The 25715-nt window shown below is 47.1% G+C and overlaps 1 protein-coding gene across 1 annotated transcript in view; it reads right to left on the bottom strand.

Annotated features, from left to right (window-relative positions):
- Positions 1 to 17375, bottom strand: part of LOC142559349 (uncharacterized) — a 30623-nt gene extending 13248 nt beyond the window's left edge. The window contains exons 1-3 of the mRNA XM_075670962.1: positions 17349 to 17375; positions 5222 to 5339; positions 2157 to 2306 (exon numbers count right to left, since the gene is read on the bottom strand). Coding sequence (XP_075527077.1) covers positions 2157 to 2306; positions 5222 to 5339; positions 17349 to 17375 — 295 coding nt within the window. The remainder of the gene's footprint in view (positions 1 to 2156; positions 2307 to 5221; positions 5340 to 17348) is intronic.
- Between the last annotated feature and the right edge of the window lie 8340 nt (positions 17376 to 25715).

Here is a 25715-nt window from a genome sequence, read left to right as displayed (position 1 = left end):
ACCCCTGGATTGCCTCCATCATAGACTGCCTTGCTGATCCGTCATCGCAGCCAACCACTCGTGCACTGCGCCGTCAAGCTCGCCATTTCGCCATTCGCGACGACCTGCTTCATCGACGCAATTACACCTCTGACGGCCGCCTGTGGTTATTAGTTGTACCTCGAACCCTGCGTTCTGAAATCTGCGCATCGTTCCACTCTGATCCACAGTGTGCGCATTCGGGACTTTTCAAAACCTACCAGCGCCTCCGACGACGCTACTACTGGCGAGGAATGTACAACTACATTCAAAAGTTTGTTCGTTCATGCCCCTACTGCCAGCGCCGAAAATCTCCACCCCACCTCTCGCCAGCTGGCCTGCAGCCTCTACCCTGCCCTACCCAACCGTTCGGGCGCGTTGGCATCGATTTGTATGGACCACTTCCCCTGACGTCGGCTGGTAACCGCTGGGCCATTGTGGCAGTAGATCACCTTACCCGATACGCTGAAACCGCCGCTCTCCCAGCAGCTACAGCGCGAGATGTTGCATCATTCCTGCTTCCCCGATTCATCCTGCGGCATGGTCCACCCCAAGAATTGCTCAGCGATCGAGGACGCGTCTTCCTGTCGGAGGTAGTTGAAGCGATTCTCAAAGAGTGCCACGTTGTTCATCGTACGACTACGGCGTACCACCCTCAAACGAATGGCCTCACCGAACGCTTCAACCGTACGCTCGGCGACATGCTTTCAATGTACGTTGCCTCCGACCACACGAACTGGGACGCCATTCTGCCATTCGTCACCTACGCGTATAATACCGCTACGCAGAGCACCACTGGATTTTCCCCCTATTTCTTGCTGTATGGTCGACACCCTTCGCACACCATCGACATCATTCTTCCGTACCGGCCGGATGCATCCGAGTACGTCCCTATTTCTGACACGGTCCGACATGCAGGAGAGTGCCGCGACCTCGCACGGGCCTTTACTTCCGATGATCAAGAGCGCCGGAGGAGCACTCGCGGTGACGCCACTGCCACGGTAACCTTCGATCCGGGAGCGCTCGTGTGGCTCTCAGTCCCTTTAACTGCCCCTGGCCTCTCATCAAAACTGGTCCCTAAGTATGAAGGCCCTTATCGTGTTCTCGAACGCGCATCTCCTGTAAACTATGTCATCGAACCAGTTGAGCCATCTGAAGACATGCGCCGCCGTGGACGAGACATTGTCCATGTCGACCGTTTAAAGCCTTACTACGACCCGCTCATAGTGACGAGCTCTTAGGTCGCCGGACGGCTCCCTTCTCGCTCCCGGGGGGTGGTTGTAGCGAAGAGATTGTCGAAGAGACGCTAGTGGGTTCAGCGCTACTGGCTCTAAACGCTAGTGGGTCGAGCGCTCCTGCTCAGCAACGGCTCTCGTGCTTGGAAGCTGTGACTGCCCTGCCCGTCGACGTTGCGCTGCTCCCGAGCTCTGCCAAACAAACACCTTTAGAAGTGTAATATTAGGTCTTATACTTTTATTTCAGTAGATACTACGTAATTATTAGATAGAAGCCGTGACAAACATGGACCTATTTCCCCCACCGAACAAGCCTTGGGACATGTTTTTGCGACCTGCGTCAACGGCGAACCACTTGCGCTTGTGACCAAGACTTCGGTCACATACTATGGAAGCACATCTGTGCACAAATAATACGCGATTTGACGTGACTTTACGCACACAAGTTGTAGCTGCAATATATGAAGTACCTATTCCGTAGAAAACCTCGCGGAGACAAAACTGCACTACGAAGCGCTGTGTTAGAGTTCTATACTACCGTACTGCGTATATATATATATATATATATATGGGCTGAGATCCATGCTGATATTCGCAATGAGCTTTACTAGGGCCCGGAAACGCACAGTGCTCCACAAAATTTTCCGCACCAAGGGATTTCAGACAAAGCTGAATGTACCTGCAGCCTCGCAAGGCAAGCCCGGTATTCGCACTTCCAGCCTCTACTATTACATCCGAATAACATTACAAAGTACGGTTTCGATGGCTACTGTTCTTGGCTGCTCGTAACTTCAACGTTTTCCGAGATCCCGTAGTCGGTAAACTCCTTTGTGGGTGACTGTATGCTTGCGCCATCCGTGCCCTGCATGCGAGCTCACTGCGCAGAGAACGGTGGCCGCTTACGCCTCGGTGGTTCGGCTTCCGTCGTGGCGGCGCGACAACAGGCAGCCAGCGTGAGACAGGCGCCCAGGATTCCAGCGAGAGTCACCATCTCCCGCTGCAGGTCCGTGGACCACGCTGTCGCGTCTGCCGAGGGCGGGCACCCACCGGAGCCTGCCAGAGCAAGGAGTCGCAATTGGGACGGCACGTTCTTTTTTGCCCAATTACTGGCACGACGAGAGACCCACCGGCCTAATGAATTTTGGCCTCAAATGCAAGGGATGTCGCCGCCAATAGTGTCTGCGCATATAAGAGCTGCTAAATGGACACTAAAGCGGAAGACGATTTTCACTGTGTTTGTAAAACCCTTGTACAGTACGAAAATAGCCACTCTTAACACCGACAAGACACTAGGCAAGTCAGAAAATAGGCAAATACGAAAGACGGATGGCGACGCGACCTTCAACCTCGCAACAAGTCATCATGACGTCGCAGATTTTGAAGCCGTCTGCTCGGGCTCAGTGAACTACTTCTCGGCAAAAATGGACTAAATCGCGTTCTAAAAGAGCCATATAGATTGAACTGAGGAAGCTTTACAAACTTTGATGGAATCGCAGCGGTCAAAACTGCACACAGAGAAAAAAAAATATGCTTTCCAATCCGTGACGTCACACTTATCTACCCGCCCTGGTGTTCCGGTGAGAAATCCAAAAATATAACTCTAGCAGTCATTTTCTCCTCTAATGATCAATGTGTTACCGCCAAGTCACGGAACGTAGAGCTTTTCTGAATAGCTCACCAATCTAAATTGATTCAGCGTGTCCTTGCAATGTGAGCGAACGCGCCTTTTTTATGCACGTTTCTTTTTCTGACCCCCGAACAGCAACCACCAACGAGGATTATCCAACGGCCAACCACAGACCACGAAACGGGCGATAAGGTATTCGCTTTAACATAAGCGGCGACACGACTTGGAATGTTCGCTGGCTCGCACTACTATACTAGCCACCACAGCACTACCTCGAGCGAAAAAAAGAGGCCGACGCCGCCGTGCGTTCGCCGAGACGCTATCAGTGTGGCCAGAAAGCGTAAAAGCAATTTAATGCAATAGACAAAGCATTAGGTCTTGGTATTAGCGGTCGTTTTGATAACATCGGAATGACCGATCGCGCAATACCGATCGCGCAATGAACAATGAACGCTCGAAAGTACAGGGGGCAGTAGTGTCTCCAGACCTTTCATTGTAATCGTTCCCTGCGAGCCGGCAAATGAAAGAAACTAAGCACCGCCACCCGTATAACCCGGCCAAGTGTTGCCGCTTCGAACAATTATTTTCAATGAAAGTGACAATTTTTGACAAAGCTGCCCCTGAACAAAATCGTAAGAAAAAAAACCGACCGGTATTCCAAGCCACGTATGCCACATAGGAGGCGCAGAATATAAACGCGCTAAACACAACGCCAAGATAGTGGTTCTTCTGCAGAAAATTTGTCCCGCTATCAGGCTCACTAATCGCTGTCAAACCGTCGCAGTTTTCGGCTTGTTAAGATGTCTTTCCGGTGCCCGCTTAGATGAATTATGTTCAGAACTCTTATCTATATGACATGACCAGCACGTGCCGTCACCGATAAAAGCGCCTCGTTACCGAACCTTCGGGAAATATCCGCGTTGACAATAGGAGTGGAAGGGAAATACCAGCGTTAATGTAGACTAGCTTACCAACGTTACTAACTTAGCCTAGTAACGTTGTGAAATACGCCACCATAAATAGCGTGAACGTGTGCTGCTAGAGACGCAACTGCATGATTTGTAGTCACCTGCCGGCTGAGTAGTGTTCAAGCTGCATAAGCATATGACCGCGTCTACTTTTCTCCACTTGCCAGAAAGCAGGATACCTAATACCACTTTGCTTTAACCTTGAGCTGCAGGGGCCCCACCACAATCGCTTGAACGCCGATAGTTCGCAATGTGCTCTAGGACTAAATGTGCAAACTGACGCCGACCGAAACGCCGCACGAACACTTCACATGTGACTTGTATTTCATTTCTGCGCGCCGATGCCTGCCACTTCCTTATGCCTTTGTCGTTTGACACGCCAACGTGACCTTTCAGAAGGGACATATACAGCTTTGCGTATTAGGTTACCGTAAACCATCGTCACATGCAAATTAGCAACTTACCTTTGGCATCAGCGCCATCATATAAGCGTCGCGTCTACGTCAAGCCTCGATGAAAATTGCGGAGTCTCCACAGTAGACTCTCTAGTTATAGAAAACCAACACTGTAACTTCGCGCGCCCAAAGCAGCGCTAGAACACGTATCCCATACGGGCGTACGGAGGAACCGGTTTTCAATAGCACATGCTGCGACTTGACGTCGACAAAGTCAATGCTCATCTTGAGGCGTATGTGTCCAGCTCCTGACATGACTGGGAACCGGTATGCTAAAGCGTAAAAACGTAAAAGCGCATATGCTCCTCGCAACGTGCATGGCCGTGGACAGATAGATTCGCTGGACGCATCCCACACACGCGTGTGTTATTGCTCAATATATCGGGCCGTTTCCGTGGCGTCTCTCTGCGGACGGTGGCAATATATTTTAGTTGCTCACTCAAACTCGCCTTCCTCTTGGCCAGGGTTGGTTCCGTACTGCGCCCCAAAGGGACAACAGTTGGCGAAAACCCACAGCCAACTGCACACGTGGTTCCAGCTTTGTGATGGGGCAGCTGAGTGGCCGCTATTACCGACGGAACTTTTGCGAAAATATTCTATGCGGGTATCTAACAAAACATAGATTTGCAGGAGGATAAAGACAACTTGACAGATCGTGGCCAGCCAGAGATGTTTCGGGAGCCAGCTTTCCGACAAAGGGTCTCGTGTTGACGCAGTCATCACCGTACTGGGCCCCATGCCCGAGTGCTGAAGACAAGTCGTCTTTGTCGAAGTGTTGGCTCCGGATACATCAATCACTGTGTGCAGGCGCGTCTTACTTCCGCGCCAGTGAGTGCAAAAAATGGCTAAAGACCGATCGCGCGCGTACGCGGTGAAACTCATTTTCAGGAACTACGGAAGAAACAGTTTCGCCCGTACCTGTAACAGGCTGCAGATCAGGCTCGCTTAGATGGTCGACTCCCGCGTCGTTCACATGGCCCACCCCGTGACCGACGGCCGAGTGGACTGGCTCTTCTTCTTTGTCCTCTTCCTTGCGCTCGTGGTGAAAATAAAAACAATGATAAACACGCCCTTCGCTCCTGCCGCATGGAAAATGACTAATAGTGGCTTCGGATTGATCACACAGTATATCCGAATCGCGATGTCGTTATCAATATTCCTTATTGTGGAAGAAAATTGTCGGTGCATCCATCATAGGCGATTGGCGACTTTAACTTCTTTACCAATCTTAATGCTTGGTAATTAATTGTTCATCGTATGTTTCATATAATAGTTATGAAACGCCGCGCAAATACAGTCACCCAAGGTGGCATAAGAGGGATTTACCAGCACATGCCTAGTGGCAAATGCCCGATGACCGAAGTTGGCGTAAAATAGGGTCATTGAACAGCGGCACATACCCGCCGAGAGAGAGAGAATAAACATTTTTATTGGGTAAATGCAGCTTTGGAGAGGCGTCCTCATTCCAGAATGCCTTGAGCTCGGGCCGCGTCCTGGGCCATCGCAATCAGCCGTTGCTGATCCTCGAGGTCGGAGCTGGCCAAGGCTCTCTCCCAAAGCTCGTTAGTGGGGTAAGGGTTCGGAAGATTTAATGGTGCCGCTCTGCAACCCCCTACTATGTGCCTGAGGGACCCCGGGCTCTGTGCAGAAGCGGCATTGCGGAGAGAATTTTGTAGGGTGTATGAGGTGATTTCTGGTTGGGTGGGCGAATGTATTAACCTGTAGAGCTCGGAGGAATCGCTCCTGCTCTCTAGGTAGTGACTTGTGTGGGGGTGCATATGTTCTGCGGGTTAGCTTGTAGTGTTGTGTGATGTCTTGGTAAGAGACTAGAGGGTGCATGCGCTCGGGTTCAGATTCCTCGGCGTCGGCTCGGTGGGTCAGATCTCGAGCCACGGGGTTGGCGACCTCGTTGCCAGGAATGACTTGATGAGCTGGCGCCCAGATGATCATGACTGATCTCGTTGGCGGCTTTTGATTGATGATCCGGAGCGTAGTGGTATGAATTCTGCCGCTAGCAAAGTTGCGGCACGCCTGTTGGGAGTCGGTCACTATGACTTCAACCTCTGTTTGGGAGAGCGCGAGGGCTATGGCCGCTTCCTCGGCTCGGAGGGGATTGTTTCGTGTGAGCGAAATGCTGCTCCGATGTTCTGTTTTGACGACTACGGTGGCTGTTGTGGCTGCGCGTCTGGAGTAAGAAGCCGCGTCGGTGTAGGCTGTAGAGGGTAAACTTCCGTATCGCTTGTGTATGGCCAGGGCGCGGGCCTCCCTTCGCTCTGCGTGGTGCAGTGGGTGCATATTGCGAGGTAGAGGACGTACGGTGATGTTTTTCCGGATAGCATGGGGTGAGCTCACAGTCTGATCACATTCTGAGGCGGCGGATGGCTCAGAGGGGCAGAGAGCCCCAGGCGTAAGAGAATGGACCTCCCTGCTTCCGTAATCGCCAGCCTTGTTCGCTGACTGGATAAATGTGCCTCGATCAGCTCCTCGGCCGTGTTGTGTACACCTAGTCGTAGTAGGCGTTCTGTGGACGTACTGATTGGCAGGCCCATCGCCTGCTTATATGCCTTTCTGATCAATGTGTTGATTTTATTGAGTTCCGTCTCGTTGAGTAGTGCGTATGGAATAGCGTAAGTTATTCGAGACACGACGAAGGCTTGGACAAGCCGAAGCGTGTCCGCCTCCCCCATGCCTCTTGTCTTGGTTGTTATTCGCCGGATCATGTGCGTAACTTGGGCTGTTGTATTCTTAAGCTTTTGAATTAATATTGTATTGGCGCGATCCGACTGGAAACCCATTCCCAATATCTTTGCGCTCTGAGACGGAGCGATGGTGTGTCCCTCCAGTTGTATGTTGATAGTGGGCGAGTCAGATGTGTGCTTCTTTCGCGGTGAGACCAGGAGTAGCTCCGACTTTCGGGGGGCGCAGCTGAGCCCGCATGACTTAGCATAGTCGCTCACCACATCTGCAGCTTCCTGCAAGCGGTTCTCCATTTCCCCGATGGACCCTGTGGACGACCAGATGGTAATGTCGTCGGCATATAGGCCATGCCGGATCCCTGGGATGCTATCGAGGAGCGGCGGTAGGCCTATTAGGGCGATATTGAAAAGGAGAGGGGATAACACTGCGCCCTGTGGTGTGCCGCGCCCGCCCAGTGGGAAGGGGTTTGTGGCTTTGTCCCCGGCCTTTAGGATGGCTTTTCTATCTGAGAGGAAATCTCTGATATAGGTGTACGTCCTGGCCCCACAGCCCAGGGCGTTTAGCCTGTGTAAGATTGCTGTGTGCTTGACGTTATCGAACGCCCCTTTAAGGTCTAAGGCGAGGATAGCCGTGGGGGAGTTGCGTGTCGCTGGTACAATCACCTCCTCTTTCAGCTGAAGTAGGATGTCTTGAGTTGAGAGGTGTGCACGGAATCCTATCATCGTTGTTGGAAGTTTCCCCGAGTCCTCTAGGAATGGTTGTAACCGATTGAGAACAATGTGCTCTAGGAGTTTTCCTACACACGAAGTGAGGGAGATCGTTCGTAGGTTCTCAATGGTTGGTGGCTTGCCTGGCTTCGGTATCAGACGAACCTCGGCTATTCTCCAGTCCTCAGGAAGGTTTCCTTTCCTCCATACTTCGTTAAGATGAGCGGTAAGCTCTAGTAGCGAGGAGCTGTCAAGATTTACGAGTGCCTTATTGGTATTTTGGTCCATTCCCGGGGCCGTGTGGCGTCTCAAGCCCATTATCGCATGGCATTTGACTATAGACTGCCCGCAGACCCAAGTTGGCGGGGCAGAGATTAGGCGCGGACGCACATACAAAGTAATAGCCATGCACACGAACACTCTATGGCCATAACAAATGCCCGGGCTGCTTAACCGCCACCTTGCATTCTTAAGCTCAATGATGTGAGCGTTACCAAAGACTGAAAATATTTCGCGGTAAGCTCCTATGAAATGGTGAATGTACTACCCGTTAGGCGTATGAGCTACCAATGCTTAAGGAATAAACCAGTACGTGTAGGCTGTATTGGGACAAGGTTGGAGATTTGTTGCACCTGCGTATATTTACTGTTAGTGCTGCTTAGCAGATTTGTAAACTTCAAGTGAAATCGAATAGTTTTGCGTGCACTGTTTTTGCATGGAAGGCAGGGCGTAAATCTGGAGCAATGCTACGAAACTTAAGCCGACAATCCTTCTTTTCTTCTTCAAGCACTATCCCAGTTCAATATGACAACAGAGGTTGCCTTCAGTACTACAGAAATTTCTCTTGTACAACAGAATTTTTCTGTAGTAACTACAGATTCCCGTTACAGCGACATACTTTTCTGATGTGCGCTATGTCCAAGTGTACCGTTACAACAGAAAGCTGAAGCACTACAACAGATTTTTGTAGTACTACAGAGACATTCATCGTCACAACAGGCACCCTATTGCCACAACAGAAATGTTCCTGAAGTAACCCGACAAACTTCTGTAGTGCTACAGAGAGCTGTTGAAATACTACAGAAACCTATCGTCGCAACAGGCCCCCAATTGTGACAATAGAATGTTCCTGAGGTAATGGACACCCTTCTGTTGTTCTGCAGCGAACTACTGTTGTACGACAGAAACCTATCGTAACAACAGCCCCAATTGTGATAACAGAAGGGTTCCTGAAGTAATGCAACAAGCTTTTGTAGCGTATATATATATATATATATATATATATATATATATATATATATATATATGAATCTGATGAAGGCCGGACCCCGGCCGAAACGTCAATAAACCGCTTCATACGCGCCTCTACTTCACTGTATATATATATATATATATATATATATATATATATATATATATATATATATATATATATATATATGATGTATGGGGTATTGTGGCGCAAGGGCCAGGTATGGCCAAAGAGCGCCATGTCTGTGCTCATGAGTTTGCAGTGTAATTATGATTACTATGAAGTTCGGGTGACGTGGCTGTAAACAGGCCTTAAAACATAAGCTCTAAAGCGCCTAAAATCTGTATGATAAAATTATGGCGATGACGTATGACTTGTACTATGAACATTTAGATGCATATAAAAAGAATGATACGATAGGTAAAATATATCAGATTATGAGAAACGCCAGAGCACTACTGCCTCCTTAGAGCCCTTGAAACACAAGGGCCTGGAAGCATGTGCTATGCAAAACAATTATCGCAGTGGCATCCTCTGGAGAGAGGAGGCGCTACGAATGCATGGGATTAATAACACGTAAGACCACATCTATGAGGAAACCAAGGACTGTGTCTGTATTAAAAACCGGTTCTTGACCAAGAAGCATTGCAGGATGAAGAGGAATATGCTGACTGTATGCTAATAAAAAATGTCTCTTTCTCTCAGATTCGGCTTCCCGACACTCCAGGAGGACGTGGAGTACGTTCAGCCTCTCCCCGCATCTACCACAGGTTGGAGGCTCACTTCCGGTGAGTAGAAAATTATGGGTGCCAAACGTGTGTACTATTCTGAGACGACAGAATAGGACATCTGTTCGGCGCAATTTTGTAGTAGAGAGCCAGAATCCTAACTGTGGTTTTATCAGGTGGAGCTTATTATCCGTTTCCGCGTCCCACATGCGCTACCAGTGGTCTCGCAATCTCCTTCGCAAGAAAGGCCTCAGATCTGTGACAGGCACCGCAGCAGTTGGGTTAACAGCTTGCAATGTGATAGACGTGGCCATCTCGACCGCCAGAACGTTACCTTCGATTCCCCTATGGCCAGGGACCCAGCATATTATGATATTCTGGTTAGATGAGTACCCTTTGCACAAGACCGAATATAGTTCATTAAACACGGGATTTTTATGTTTGCTGAGTGACATTAAGGCTTTCACGACGCTTAGAGAGTCAGTATAGATCGCTGCCTTTGGAAGTTTTGATTTTCTTATATGCTTCAAAGCAGAGAGTAATGCGTAGGCCTCGGCCGTAAAGATAATTGTTTCCGGATGCAGTGCATCGGATTCCGAAAACGATGGGCCGAAGGCTGCATAGGATACCCGGGCATTTGATTTCGAAGCGTCTGTGTAGAACTCTGCACAGGAGTGCTTGTACTGTATAGTTCTAGGAAATGCTTTCGGATTTCTGACTCAGGAGCGTGCTTTGTAACTTTTATAAAGGATATGTCACATTGTATCACCTGCCACTCCCAAGGAGGTAACAGCTTGGTTAGGTGGATTAAGCGATGCTCGAGGAGTGGGACATGCATTTCATCGCTAAGCTCTTTCACACGCAGCGAGAAAGGCTGTCTTATGGAGGGGCGATTGCTGAAAAGTGTAGCGCACGTTATATCGGTAACGGTATCAAAACATGGATGTTCAGGATTAGAGCGTACTTTAAGGAAATATGTAAAGCTGATGTACAATCTGCGACCACTCATTCGATTCGGCATATAGGCTTGCAATTGGGCTTGTTCTGAAAGCGCCCGTGGCCAAGCGGATACCTAGGTGGTGAACAGGGTCTAACATCGATGGATATTGTTTCTTGGCGCAAGGGCCAGAAATGGCCAAAGAGCGCCATGACATTTGATTATGAATGGCAATGAGTATCGTTGAATATGGCGTGAAACGAGTGGCTGTATATCGGCCTAAAATATTCGCTAAAAATGGTGTAAAATCTGTATCTATTAAAATAATGCCAATGAAAAGTGAGCTCTATGGTTGTAAAAGTACGTTGTGAATGAGTAGATACTAAAACGTGTTAATTTATAGCAGCACCAGTGCCTCTGCGGAGCCCTTCAGCGCAAGGGCTGCGAGGCATGTGCTTTGCGAGTGATTCCATTGCAGCTACAGCCTCTAGGCAGAGGCTGTGCTACAAATAGCCTGGCCAAATAATGTCTATTGTATTTGTTTCTTCTAAGAAGTTCAGTACTAATTTAAAATTAAAATGGAGGGTCTTTGCCTAAAAAGAAGACTGGGTGTAAAGGCACATTATGACGGTATAAGAATGGGAAGAACTTTTTTCTCTCCCTTTCTAATAATGGGCACTGAACGAGAACATGAAGGACTGTAAGTCTACTGCCACACCTAGTGCATGTTGGAGGGTTAGTTCCAGTTAGAATGTACGAGTGAGTGCTATAGGTATGCCCAATTCTTAATCTACAGAGCAGTACTTCCTGATGTCTTGTTGTTTTCTCAGAAATCCAGTTCCCTATCTTTGGTTTGATTAAATGCAGTTTGTTGGATACCTGAGTGTCCCATTGCCTTTGCCAATATTTCCGTAGTTTATATTGTAAAAAAAAAGGCTTAAGGTCTGTGTAGGGTACAGGTAAATTGAAGTTTGCGTCACAAAAAGCTACAGATGTAGCCCTTTCGTCAGCAGCAACGTTGCCCTCTATGCTTCTATGGCCAGGCACCCAACAAAGAACAATTATTTGCTTCGACATGTATGCTGAACATAGAAGGTTGTAGACTTCATTAAGGATAGGGTTTTTGTGTTTTCGCAGACTTGATATGCCATTAACAACGCTTAATGAATCTGTGAATATGACAGCCTTTATTATACCTGTTTGTTTTATATGTTTCACAGCAGAGAGGATCACGTATGCCTCCGCTGTGAAAATGCTGGTGTTTGGATTTAATGCACCGGACGTTGAGAATGACGGTCCGATAGCTGCATAAGCTACACCATAAGTTGACTTTGAAGCGTCTGTATAAAACTCCGCGCAGGAGTACTTAGCCTGGAGTTCGAGGAAGTGTGAATGTATGTGTACCTCAGGCGCATGTTTTGTTAACGCGACGAAAGACATATCACACTGGATATTCTGCCATTCCCAAGGTGGTGCAATGTTAGTGGGAGTCATTAGGACTGTTTCTCGATGTTGAATACCAGTTTCATGAGCTAGTTGTTCTAAGCGCACAGACAGAGGAGCTCGAACAGATGGGCGGTTATGGTGAAGTCTTGCAGAAGACAAGTCAAGGACAATTGAGTAACACGGATGTTCGTTATTCAATTTACATTTTAAAAAGTAGGAGAAGCTTAGATACGTTCTGCGCAGATGTAACGAGCATTCGTTCGCCTCCACATACAGACTTTCCACAGGGCTTGTCCTAAATGCGCCTGTTGCCAGCCGTATGCCTAGATTGTGGACTGGGTCGAGGATTCTGAGAGCACTATCCGATGCGGATTGGTACACCACGGCTCCATAGTCGAGGCGTGATCGTACAAGGCTCCTATATAGGCTAAGCAAACACCTCCTGTCACTGCCCCAGTTTGTTCGAGAAAGTAGCTTCAGCAGGTTCATTGTCTTCAGGCACTTCGCTTTGAGATATTTCAAATGTGGAGTAAAATTAAGTTTTGAGTCCAAGATAATACCTAAAAATTTGTGTTCAAGGCTGACCGACAGTCGTTCACCATTAAGGTGAATAGTGGGTCCTGGTGATATGCCTCTCTTGTTTGAGAAGAGAACACATGTGCTTTTTTGAGGGTTAAATTTAAAACCATTTTCTTCTGACCACTTTGAGAGTTTGTTTAGGCCGAGCTTAGCTGTCTCTCGCAGATGCTAAGATTGCACGATCTAAAAGCTATCTGTACATCGTCCACATAAACAGAGTCAAAGAGTGTGCGAGGTATGACGGTATGTAACGAGTTCATTTTCACAATAAAGAGTGTACAGCTCAGCACTCCACCCTGCGGTACACCTGTCTCCTGTACGAATGATCGTGACTCCACATTGCCAACTCTAACACGAAACGTTCTGTCAGACAGGTAGCTTTCAATAATGGTCAGCAGGTTGCCGCGTATACCCATTCCAGAAAGATCCCGAAGGATCCCAAAGCGCCACGTGGTGTCATACGCCTTTTCCATATCAAGGAACACAGAAACGGCAAGCTGTTTGTGGATAAAGGCTTCACGGATGTACATTTCCATGCGGACAAGCTGGTCTGTCGTCGACCTACCTTCCCTGAAACCGCATTGGTATGGGTCTAATATTTTGCTGGTTTCCAGATAGTGGAGCAAGCGTTTATTCACCATCTTTTCAAAGAGTTTGCATAGGCAGCTTGTCAACGCTATCGGTCTATAACTGTTTGCCAAGGAAGGGTCCTTACCCTGTTTCAAAATGGGAATTACAATGGCCTCTTTCCAGACAGATGGAATCTGGCCAGAAGACCATATACCATTGTAAAGAAAAAGAAGAGTTTTTAATGTTTCAGATGGCAAGTGTTTTAACATTTCATATATTATGCGGTCAGAGCCTGGGGCAGATTTGTTGCAGCCGTTTAGTGCTGCTTGAAGTTCTGCTATGCCAAATGGTCTATTATATACCTCACATTTTGCAGTTTTTCGTACTAATGGCTGCCGTTCTATTCGTGTTTTATGTCTTTGAAATGTGTCAGAATAGTGTGACGAACTGGATATGTGTTCAAAGTGTGCGCCTAGAAAGTTCACCTGGTCTTCCATACTATCTCCCTGTGTATTTACTAAGGGTAGCGAGTAAGGTTGTCGACCTTTTATTCTGTGCACTCTATTCCAGACCTTTGTCGCATCCGTGTAAGAGTTAATTCCTGATATATATTTTTGCCAACTCTCTCTTCTAGCTTGTCGGCGCGTTCTCCTTCCCTGAGATTTGACGTGCTTAAAATTAACAAGGTTTTCTGCAGTTGGAGAATCGCGGAGCAACCCCCATGCTTTGTTCTGCTTTTTACGCGCGTTACGACACTCCTCGTTCCACCACGGAACACGGCGCTTGTTAGATGATCCCTTTGTTTCTGGGATACATTTGGTTGCGGCATCAATCAGAAAAAAGGTGAAGTATCCAACCGCAGCTTCTAGGCTTAGAGCACAGATGTCAGTCCACGATATGAGAGTAATTTTTGAGAACTGTTCCCAGTCGGCTGAATCAGTTTTCCACCGAGGAAACTGTGGGGGACATTCATTCATCTTCGGTGTAGACAGAATTATCGGGAAATGGTCGCTACCGTATGGATTTCCAATAACATTCCATTTAAGATCAGGTAAAAGGGTGGGAGATGCAATACTGAGGTCTATAGAGGAATAGGTTTTATGTGCAGTATTATAAAATGTAGGTGCCTTACTATTCAAAAGGCATGCACCAGATGAAAAGAGAAACTGTTCAATCAGTCGACCTCGCACATCGCAATGAGAGTCGCCCCATAGGTTGCTGTGTGCATTTAAATCTCCTAGAACCAAATAGGGTTGGGGTAATTGATCTATTAATTTATGGAATTCATGTTTATGGAGCTGATAATGCGGAGGTATATACAGAGAGCAGACGGTAATAAGTTTGTTTAGAAGTATGGCTCGAACGGCCACTGCCTCTAGGGGCGTTTGTAGTTGTAGATGTTGGCACGCTATACCTTTGTCGATTATAATGGCTACACCGCCAGATGATGCGATGGCATCATCACGATCTTTACGAAAAATAACATAATGACGAAGAAAGTTAGTGTGTTTAGATTTAAGATGGGTTTCCTGTACACACAGCGCTTTTGGAGTGAGTTCGTAGAGAAGTTCTTGAACATCATCAAGGTTTCTGAGGAGACCTCTGACGTTCCACTGCATATTTAGCGTGTCCATAATGAAGTTAATTTGGTGCTGTGTGTACGAAAATAGAAGTTATGTCTTAGATTACAGAGCTCTTTCGAGGCCCTGTAACCGGGGTTTTGCTTTTTCTGAAGCGCTCGAGGGAGCCTCGCCGCTCCTTAGGCGCTTGTTGCGCCTTGAGGGTAGGTGTAGTGTCCATTGCCTCTAGTGAGGCGCCGGACACGTGCTCTTGCGAGCGAGAAGTTACCAGCGAAAGTTCCACCTTGGAGGGCAAGACCCCTGAGCCCACCAGCCCGGAGGTCGATGGGGCTCCCTGAGGGATTTGGCTGCGCCGGCTGTTGCCAGCGCTGGAAGGGGCCAGGGAGGTTGGGGCAGCCTCGGCTACGCCCACCTTCGAGGTCGATGGCCCCGACTGCTGTGTTGGCGTAGCAGCGTCAGCTGCGGCCGCCGGGGGGGCGGATGGCGTCACTGCCGCCTCACTGGGTGTGGGTCGGACAGCCGCCGGAGACCGTTGTGGCGCTGCCCCCTGACGCGCCACTTCGGCAAAACTAGCCTTAGGAAGGTGTGCAACCCGCCTGCGTGCCTCTTTGAATGATATGTTTTCTTTTACTTTGATAGTGACTATTTCTTTTTCTTTCTTCCAAGACGGGCATGACCGCGAGTATGCGGCATGCTCGCCATCACAGTTCACGCAGTGTGGAGCGTTTTCGCACGTTTCAGAGGCGTGGTCACGGGAACTACATTTTGCACATGTCTGGCGGCCTCGGCAGTTCTGTGAGCTGTGGCCGAATCGCTGGCACTTAAAGCATCGTAGGGGATTTGGAATGTACGGTCTCACTCGGATTTTCACATACCCTGTCTCGATAGCGTCGGGTAGGTTGCTTGAGCCAAATGTAAGTATTAGGTGCATGGTATTGATTTCTTTTCCGTCACGTCTTATTTTAATTCTCTTAACATTGATCACGTTCTGATCGTTCCAACCCTCTAGTAGTTCAGCTTCAGACAATTCTAGCAGATCAGCATCCGATACAACGCCACGGGTAGTATTCATGGTACGGTGTGGGGTCACTGTGAGTGGAACACCCCCAAAAGATACAAGTTTGGACAGTTTTTCATATTGTTTCTGATCGCGAAGCTCTAGGAGAAGATCACCGCTAGCCATTTTCGATGTTTTGTATCCGGGACCGAATACTTCCGTCAGAGTTTTCGAGACAACGAAAGGCGAGATCATTCTTACTGTCTTCTCAGGCTTATCAGAGTGGATGACATGAAAGCGGGGAAAGTTCTGTGTACGATTGCCAAAAAACTTAAAGACATCTTCGGTACGCCCTCGTTTCTGAGGGCGATCAGGAAGTTTGGGGAAAGAAGTTTCCATGAAAATGTATAAAAATTCGGCAACAGCGCCGACCGCCCACCACGGAGCCCAACGAGGGGACGCTGCAGAGCTTGCATGCAAGTCTGCATGACGCCAGCCGTACGCCGCCACTATAACCAAATATGGTGTACCCAAGATTGGATAGCCACACAGGGTTAACCCTTGCCGCCAAGAAGAAGGAGGTAAATAGAAGAGAGAAGAAGACAGGAAAGATGTAAAGTGAGAGATAAAGACGAAGGTTTGAGAAGAGAGACAGGAAAAGGCGACTACCGATTTCCCCCGGGTGGGTCAGTCCGGGGGTGCCGTCTGCGTGAAGCAGAGGCCAAAGAGGCGTGTTGCCTCCGCGGGGGGCCTTAAAGGTCCGAGCACCCGGCATTGGCTCAACCCCCAGGATCCCCCTTTCCCCGGACACGGCTAAGCCGCGCACGGCTACACGCGGGAGGGTCCAACCCTCGTGTGCTCGGGTCCGTGGTGTCGCAACACACCAAACGCCTGCTTGCGCAGACGCCCCTGCGGGGAACTGGGTCTAACATCTTTCGCGCGCTCGGGGCGGCAGAGTTGTATACCACGGCACCGTAATCTAATCGTGACTGAATCAGATTCTTATAGAGATTTATTAAGCACTTCCTTTCACTATCCCACGTAGTCTGGGATAGAAGTTTCATTAGGCTCATTGTTTTCAGACATTTTTTTTAAAATGTTTAATGTGTGGGACGAAAGTGAGTCTATTGTCGAGTATAACACCTAGAAATTTGTGCTCTTTGTTAACAGGTATCTGTTGTCCACACATTTCTAAGCAAGGATACGGAACCGGGCCTCTCTTCCTTGTAAACAGCACACAAGAACTCTTTTGAGGATTTATTATAAAACCATTTTTCTCTGCCCACCCTGACACCTTGTTCGAACCATGCTGTACCGGTCTCTCGCATACTGCGAGGTTACAGGACTTGAAGCCTATTTTAATGTCGTCCACATAGACGGAATACAAAATGGCCGGTGGTAAGGAAGCACGAAGCGTTGTCATCTTAACAATAAAAAGTGTGCAACTGAGCACGCCTCCCTGGGGTACACCAGTTTCTTGTGTAAAAGGACGTGACAGCACAATGCCAACTTTCACCCGGAAGGCACGATTGGACAAGTAGGTTTTTCTTACGTTGAGCATATCACCGTGAATGCCCATTTCCGATAAGTCTCGCAAGATCCCGTATCGCCACGTTGTGTCATACGCCTTTTCCATATCGAGAAATATCTAGAGGAAGAACTGTTTATGTATAAATGTGTCCCGGATATTTCCTTCAGTACGTACAAGATGGTCGGTTGTGGAGCGCCCTTCTCGGAAGCCACACTGATAGGGATCAAGCATTTTGTTCTGTTCAAGGAAATGGATCAGTCGCCGATTTATCATTTTTTCAAATATCTTACACATGCAACTTGTGAGGGCTATCGGGTGGTAGCGTGCCACTGAGGAAGGATCTTTGCCTTGTTTTAAAACAGGGACCACAATGGCTTCTTTCCATGCGGTCGGAAGGTACCCTGGGTTCCAGATAGTGTTGAAAAGTGTAAGTAGTGTAACTTGCGTGTCATTGTGTAAGTTTTTCAGCATTTCGTACATGATTCTATCAGATCCTGGTGCGGAGCTCTTGCATGCGCTCAAGGCAGCTCTCGATTCGGCAATACTGAAAGGACGGTTGTAAGGCTCATTCTCTCGACTTTTTCTTGTAAATGGCTTATCTTCTTCTAGTTGTTTATATATGAGAAAAGATTGCGAATAATTGTTTGAACTTGACACGCTCTTGCAGTGTATCGCCCTGTGAATTTACCAGAGGGAGTGAATATGTTTGTCGCCCTCTAATTCTATTTACCCTGTTCCAGACTTTGGCCTCGTCTGTAAACGAGTTAATGCTCTGTAAATACTTCTGCCAGCTTTCTCTTCTGGCCTGTCGGCGGGTTCTCCTGCCTCGGGATTTTACTTGCTTAAAGTTGACTAGATTCTCTGCGGTGGGAGAAGCGCGTAGCAACCACCACGCTTTGTTTTGTTTCTTACGAGCGATCCTACGATCGTCGTTCCACCACGGAACCCGCCGTTTACATGCCAAGCCATTTACTTCTGATATGCATTTAGATGCAATATCTATAATGAAGCCTGTGAGGTACTGCACAGCAGCATCAATTCCTAAAGAAGACATGTCATTCCATGAGATACTAGTTAAGTATCGGAACTTTTCCCACTCGGCTGTATCGATCTTCCACCGAGGAGCCTGTGGTAGACATTCTTTTTCTTTATGTGTTTTTAGCAGTATGGGGAAGTGGTCGCTCCCGTAATGATTGTTGGTAACTTCCCATTCGAGTTCAGGCAGTATACAACGGGAAACTAGGCTGAGGTCAATTGAAGAAAATGTTCTGTTTGCGAGAGAATAATATGTGGGTGTCTTCTTATTCAGCAGACACGCACCGGACGAAAAAAGGAACTGTTCAACGAGGCGACCTCGCGCATCGATACGAGAGTCTCCCCACAGGCTGCTGTGCGCATTGAGATCGCCAAGAAGAACATAAGCTTCCGGCAATTGATCTACAAGGACTGAAATTCATGTTTGTTTAGTTGGTAATGCGGGGATATGTAAAGCGAGCAAATGGTGATGAGTTTGTTTAGTAGGACAACTCGAACCGCCACTGCTTCAAGGGGCGTTTCTAGCTGTAAAGGTTGACACGCTATACTTCTATGAGTGACAATGGCAACACCGCCCGATGATGCGACGGCATCATCGCGATCTTTGCGAAAAGTTATATACTGTCGGAGAAAGTTCTTGTGTTTGTTTTTTAAGTGTGTTTCCTGTAAACACAGCACTTTTGGATTGTGTTTTTGGATGAGTTCCTGCCCATCATCATCAAGATTTCTAAGAAGACCTCTGACGTTCCATCGAATTATCTGTGTATCCATGTTGGTAGTAAATAGGTGCTGTGTGTACAGAAAGAGAAGTGTTATTTGCAGAGATTTCAGAGACCAGATTACAAAGCTCTTTCGAGGCCCTGTAATCGGGGTCTTGCCCTTTCTGGAGCGTTCGAGGGAGCCTCGCCGCTCCTTAAGCGGTTGGCGCGCCGCGAGGACAGGTGTAGTGTCCATTGCCTCTTGTGAGGCGCCGCACACCTGCTCTTGCGAGCGAGATGTTGTCAGGGAGGGTCCCGCCTTGGAGGGCAACGCCCCTGCGCCCACCAGACCGGAGGTCGATGGGGCTACCTGGGGGATTTGGCTGCGCCGGCTATTGCCAGCGCTGGAAGTGACCTGGGAGGTTGAGGCAGCCTCGGCTGCGCCCACCTTCGGGGTCGATGGTCCCTTCTCCTCGGTTGACGGAGCAGCGGTAGCTGCAACCGCCGCGGGGGCAGGTGGCGTGACTGCCGACTCACTGACTGTGGGTCGGATAGCCGCCGGAGGCCGTTGTGACACTGCCCCCTTACGCGCCACTTCGGCAAAGCTGGCCTTAGGAAGGCATGCAACCCGCCTTCGTGTCTCTTTGAATGATATGTTTTCTTTTACCTTGATTGTGACTATTTGTTTTTCTTTCTTCCAACACGGGCATGACCGCGAGTATGCGGCATGCTCGCCATCACAATTAACACAATGTGGAGTGTTCTGACACGTTTCAGAGGAATGTTCGTTGTCACTGCACTTGGCACAAGTCAGCCGGCCTCGACAGTTCTGTGAACTGTGGCTGAAACGTTGGCACTTAAAGCATCTGAGAGGATTGGGAACGTATGGCCGAACACGAAGGTTATATAACCGGCCTCGATGGACTCGGGAAGGACACTTGAGCCGAAGGTGAGTATCAGGTGTTTCGTCTTGATCTCTTTTCCATCTCGCCTCATCTTAATTCGTTTAACATTGATAACATTCTCGTCACTGATGCCCTCCATGAGTTCAGCCTCAGTGAGCTCCATCAAGTCATCGTCAGATACAACACCACGGGTGGTGTTCATCATGCGGTGCGGGGTTATAATTATCTGGGTTTCCCCAAATGACACTAGTTTTGTCAAGTTTTCATATTCTTTTTGATCGCGGAGCTCCAAGAGGAGATCACCGCTTGCCATCCTCGACGCCTTATAACCAAGACCAAAGACTTCAGTCAATGACTTTGAAACAAGGAAGGGTGAGATTGTTCGTGCTGGTTTATCTGGTTTTGCAGAATGAATCACATGGAAACGTGGGAAGGATTCTTTTTGGCGGCCAAAAAACTGGAAGACATCATCGGTGCGCCCTCTTTTCTGAGGGCGATCAGGTAGTGGAGGAAAGGAAGCAGCCATGTGTGGAAGTGTAGTTTTCGGCAGCAACGCTAGCCACCCGCCATGGAGTCCAACAAGGGGACGCTGCAAGGCCTGAAAACACGGCCTGCAAACGCCAGCTGTACGTTGCTACTATAACCCAATATGACATAACCAAGGTTGGTTACTCACACAAGGTTAACCCTTGCTGCCAGGAACGTGGGAAGTAATAAAGAAATGAGAAGGAGACAGGAAAGATGAAAAGTCAGAGAAAGACGAAGCTTGCAGAGAGAGAGAGACAGGAAAAGGCGACTGCCGGTTTCCTCCAGGTGGGTCAGTCTGGAGGTGCCGTCTATGTGAAGCCGAGGCCGAAGAGGTGTGTTGCCTCCGCCGGGGGGCCTTAAAGGTCCAAACACCCAGAATTGGCTCAACCCCCCGGATCCCCTTTTCCCCGGACACGGCTAAGCCGCGCATGGCTACACGCGGGAGGGTCCAACCCTCGTGTGCTCGGGTGCGTGGTGTCGCAACGCACCAAACGCCTGCTGACGCAGACGCCCCTGCGGGGATATATATGTATATACATATATATATATACATATATGTCGTAATTTAGTAGTAACACAAACCCTATTGCGATGACATACCGCGGTTAAAAACATATGTGAGTGTATACTAGGATTTTCTATATAAAGCAGTAAATTTCGTGCCTATTATCAGCATATGCATTCACAGCAAACTGCTCGTGCTAAACCATAGAAAGAGCACAAAAGTGTAACTAAAGTGCACATCGTTGGGACAAAGCAATGTCGAAGTAGACACAATTCCGATCAACTTATAACGTCGAAGAGCATACTACATTTCAATCATGTGTGTTGCGAAGACGCACTGATATCGTACCAATTCGTTTCACCACTGACAGGAGTTCCAACCAGCCTGATTCCTCACAAAAATTGCTATGTCGAAGTTTCTTACTGTGGCATTGTCAGCAGTAAAGTGCACACATACTTTCTGCAACAGATGTGAAGGATTGGATGAAATTTTTTTTTAATTAGGTGTCTTGTGTTTCTAGGTTGTTTCTGTGTTCAGCACTGACTAACACTGGTGAATTAACGTGCATGTTGACAACTAAAACTGATAGGGAGAACTAATTCATCCGCAGTTTTATGCATATGCATTTATTAAATCCAGAATATATATTGATTCAAACAGTAAAATCCTTCACCCTATACATAAAACGCAAAAAAAATTATTTTCGTGCTCCTTCCAATCAAAATTCAAGCTCATTTGCGTGTAAGGAAAGATAATATCAATTTCCTTCATACCAGAAGGACAAAAAACTAAATGTGATAAGGTACGCATCAATATGTCATAGTCGCATCCACAATGAAAAGCATTTGAAATATAGCCTACGGTACCTAAAAACCATGTGTTTTCTGTCTGATTTATCTAACTCCGACCATAATTTTGCGCTAAAGAAATAAGGGTAGCTTAATGCTGGCATTAGCAGCATTAGAAGATTTCCTTCAGACGGTCTTCTGTTCACGAGCATGGGCACACTTCCACCATACCCTCGCAGGCCTTGAGTCCATAGCTTTAATAAAGACGTTTTAGTACTACCCTTTTTAAAACCACTTAGCAGTTCATGTAACACAAGCATATGTAGAATATTATTACGTAGGAAGGCGCACACGAAAAACTATATACAAGTATATTTACAAGAAAATACGCCGCACTTGGCCAAGAAGCAACAGCCAGCGCAAGCCTCTAATCGTCGTCGTCGTCTTCGCACTCCTCGCCTCTTCGTCAGCGCAGATACTGTTCCGTAGCACTATCACCTGGCGGCAAAAGCGCCGTCACGGAGCGACTAAAGACCGGTAACCGAAGCAGTGTAGTAGGCCTTGAGCCTACTGACGTGCGCGACATCACCAGGCCCCGCACACTCTCAAGTTCAAGAAATGGCCACAGAGGGCGAAAAAATCGACCGCGCGCCGCTGCTATTAAACAAGCATAGTAGAACACCTCAAGGGATTCCCGAGTTAGTTTCAATATCTCCCGCTAGGGGCGCCGTAATAAGCGCAATTTTTTTACAAACTTTCTCCTACAGTTAGCGAAGCATGTTTATTACATAAGATAAGCCGTAAAATTATCTTTGCTAATTAGCTACTGTACTTTTCACGAGTAAGTTTACTGTTTTTGTCAATATAAACGCAAATAGCGTTCAGCATCATCGATCTTCCACGTGACCCCTCGCCTGGATTCAAAATTTCTTTCGAGTGCATGGCGGCAGGGATTCATTCGTTCGTACACTTAGACTGGTTGCTTCTTTGTTGCTAAAATTAGTTTATTGCGATTCGATGTCTCGCGTTACTTAACTTGGGGTGAAGTGACGTGTTTGCAAGTCGACATGTAAGCCCGAAAGCTACGTTTCGGTCGTAAGCCATGCGTCTGCATCGAAATGGGAACCGTATTCCGCGACTGAGGACAGCAGTGCCGGTGAGTCGTTTAATATCGCTGCCTGAATCCTTAAGTAATATTGCTCTCTTTAATTTACAGGCGGACACAAGTTAACGAACTAGATGCTGCATTACATATGGGCAGTTAGGACCCTCCGTTGCTGTTTCCGAAATAAACTTTTAGTTGCGAATTCACGAAAGAGAAAGCGATATCGGAACGCGCGTCGCATTTTTTATCTCGCAGCCGTAGCCATGGGTGACAGAGTAATCTTATCAATGTATTTTTTTTCGAGTCCGCCTGCAAGTTCTTTCGTCCGCAGAACCCAATAACCCTTTGATGATGATGAATGTGGTGTTTTGTGGCGCAAGGGCCAAATGTGGCCAAAGAGCGCCAGGCAGGTGGTAGTGCGTTCGCAATGGAGGTATGAATAACGTAGGGCGGATGTTACGGTGGCTGTAAAGGGGCCTAAAAACAGTCGGTCTAAAATGCATAAAACCTATACAAGATAAAATTATGCCGATGGTTAATGGGCTGTACAATGGACACGAAATACACATTGTGAAGTAATGATGATTTAGTGATATATCTCACAGATATACTTTTTCCAATAAGCACTACTGCCTTACAGAGTCCTTGGGATGCAAGGGCCTGTAGGCATGTGCTATCTAGACTACCATCACAGCGGCATCCTCTAGAAAGAGGATGTGCTATGAAATAACCCTTTGATAAACTGAAGCTAAAGTATTGAATTTATTGTATCAAACAGTTGCACGCACGATAATTCACCCATATTTCGTACCTGCTGGTTCGAACTGTTCTTGCTGTTTAGTTTGGTTTACCTGAGGACTTTTATTTTTGTAGTAGTGAAGCGGTTCATCACGTTCATGCAGAAAAAGAATGCATCATTGATAATAGCTTCATGTCTTTCATGCATTTGCTTGTGAAACCAGCAGTGTGATCCCTTCTATTGTATAAAATGAGCGCACAAATGTTCTCATTTGTGATCATAATAATACTTAAGCTGTTGACACACATTGTAGTTAGGTAGATACCAAAGTTATGAACAGTGGCAATATTTATTTAACCCCACAAAGCGCAACATATCATTTTTGATAAGCTGGATTCGATGCCTGAAAAATTTCATTTTGTGCTATAAACCCAATGTACAGCCCATACTAGCCTTTTCGATGTTCTGGAGGGAGTGTTCGGTTGTGAATAGTTCAGCAAATGAATTACTAATTCGGTTATCATCATACTAATTCATTTTACTGAATTGTAATTTTGCTGTTTTCTTCGTACTAATATACTCTCTGTGACCAGAAATATGTGTTAGCAAGTATTTTTTCAATTTTCTTTGACATGGGACGGTGTGCATTTGCATGTGTTCTGCAGTTACAAATCATTACAGTGTCACAGTTTCTTGCATTTCACATAGCAAAATTGATCTTTTTTCAATTTCTGATTGAGTCAAAATTTATTTTCCAAACATGCAGTAAAAAGGATGGTGCCTGTGTAAAGCAAGGCACTCACGCATTGAAGAGAAGCTACTGTCTAATACAAGGCCATTGTGTGGACTTTGGCCGCTACTACAATGTAAACAACACTGGGTTCAAAAATAAAATCCTTCATGAATGCTGTATTGGCTTCCTAGACTTGACATGGATGTAGTGAGTTTATAGCAGACCATATGAATGTTTTATATTTACGGTGCAGCATTATTAGTTTAAACATAAAAAGAAAACACTACATGACTTTCCGTAATTTCTTGTGTGACATCCATGTGTGTGACCAAAACGGATATCTCTTGAAATGTGATGGCATACTGATAAAGGAACTGGGGAATGATACAATTTAGTCATGTTGTCGCATGACAGCAGTTATTGTTTAAGGCAAGGTTGGTTCTGGGCTGTTTACACTTGCCAAGCTGCGAGTTAGCGGCAGCTGGGATGCGCACTAAGAAAAATTGTAGACGATGTGAGAATGAAGGAAAGAAACGTTCAGTGCTCGTGTCACAAATAAATAAGCAACAGCAACAGTACGTTCTGTAGCTGAGGCACGGGAACAACCAGACATATTAACCAGGCATGTTTGTAAAGCATCATCATCAGCAGCCTATTTTATGTCCGCTGCAGGATGAAGGCCTCTCCTTGCAATCTCCAATCACCCCTGTCCTGCGGCAACTGATTCCAACTAGCACTTCCTAATTTCATTGCTCTGCCTAGTCTTCTGCCATCTTCGATTGTGCTTCCTTTTCTTGGCATCCATTTTGTAATCCTAATGATTCACCGGTTATCTAACCTATGCATTGCATGACCTGCCCAGCTCCATTTTTCTTTCTTTTAATGTAAATTAGAATATAGACTATCGCCATTTGTTCTCTGATCCACACCTCTCTCTTCCTGTCTCTTCACATTACGCCTAACATATATCGTTCCATCGCGCTTTGTGCAGTCCTTAACTTGTTTTCGAGGGTCTTTGTACGTCTCCAAGTTTCAGCCCCATATGTTAGCACCAACAGAAAGCATTAATTGTACACCTTCCTTTTCAATGATAATGGTGGGCTTCCGGTCAGGTGCTGACAATATCTGCTGTATGCGCTCCAACCAATTTTTATTCTGTAAATTTCCTTTTCATGATCAGCGTTCCCTGTGAGTAACTGACCTAGGTAAACATACTCCTTCACAGACTCTAGAGGCTGACTGGCGATCCTGAATTCTTGTTCCCTCGCCCGGCTATTGATCATTATCTTTGTCTTCTCCATATTAACCTTCAACCCCACTCTTGCACTCTCTTTGCTAAAGTCCTCAATGAT

The sequence above is a fragment of the Dermacentor variabilis genome, chromosome 10 (genome assembly GCF_050947875.1).
Source record: "Dermacentor variabilis isolate Ectoservices chromosome 10, ASM5094787v1, whole genome shotgun sequence".
Classification (NCBI taxonomy): Eukaryota; Metazoa; Arthropoda; class Arachnida; order Ixodida; family Ixodidae; genus Dermacentor; species Dermacentor variabilis.
The sequence above is the reverse complement of the archived record's forward strand: the minus strand, read 5'-3'. Positions and strand labels throughout refer to the sequence as shown.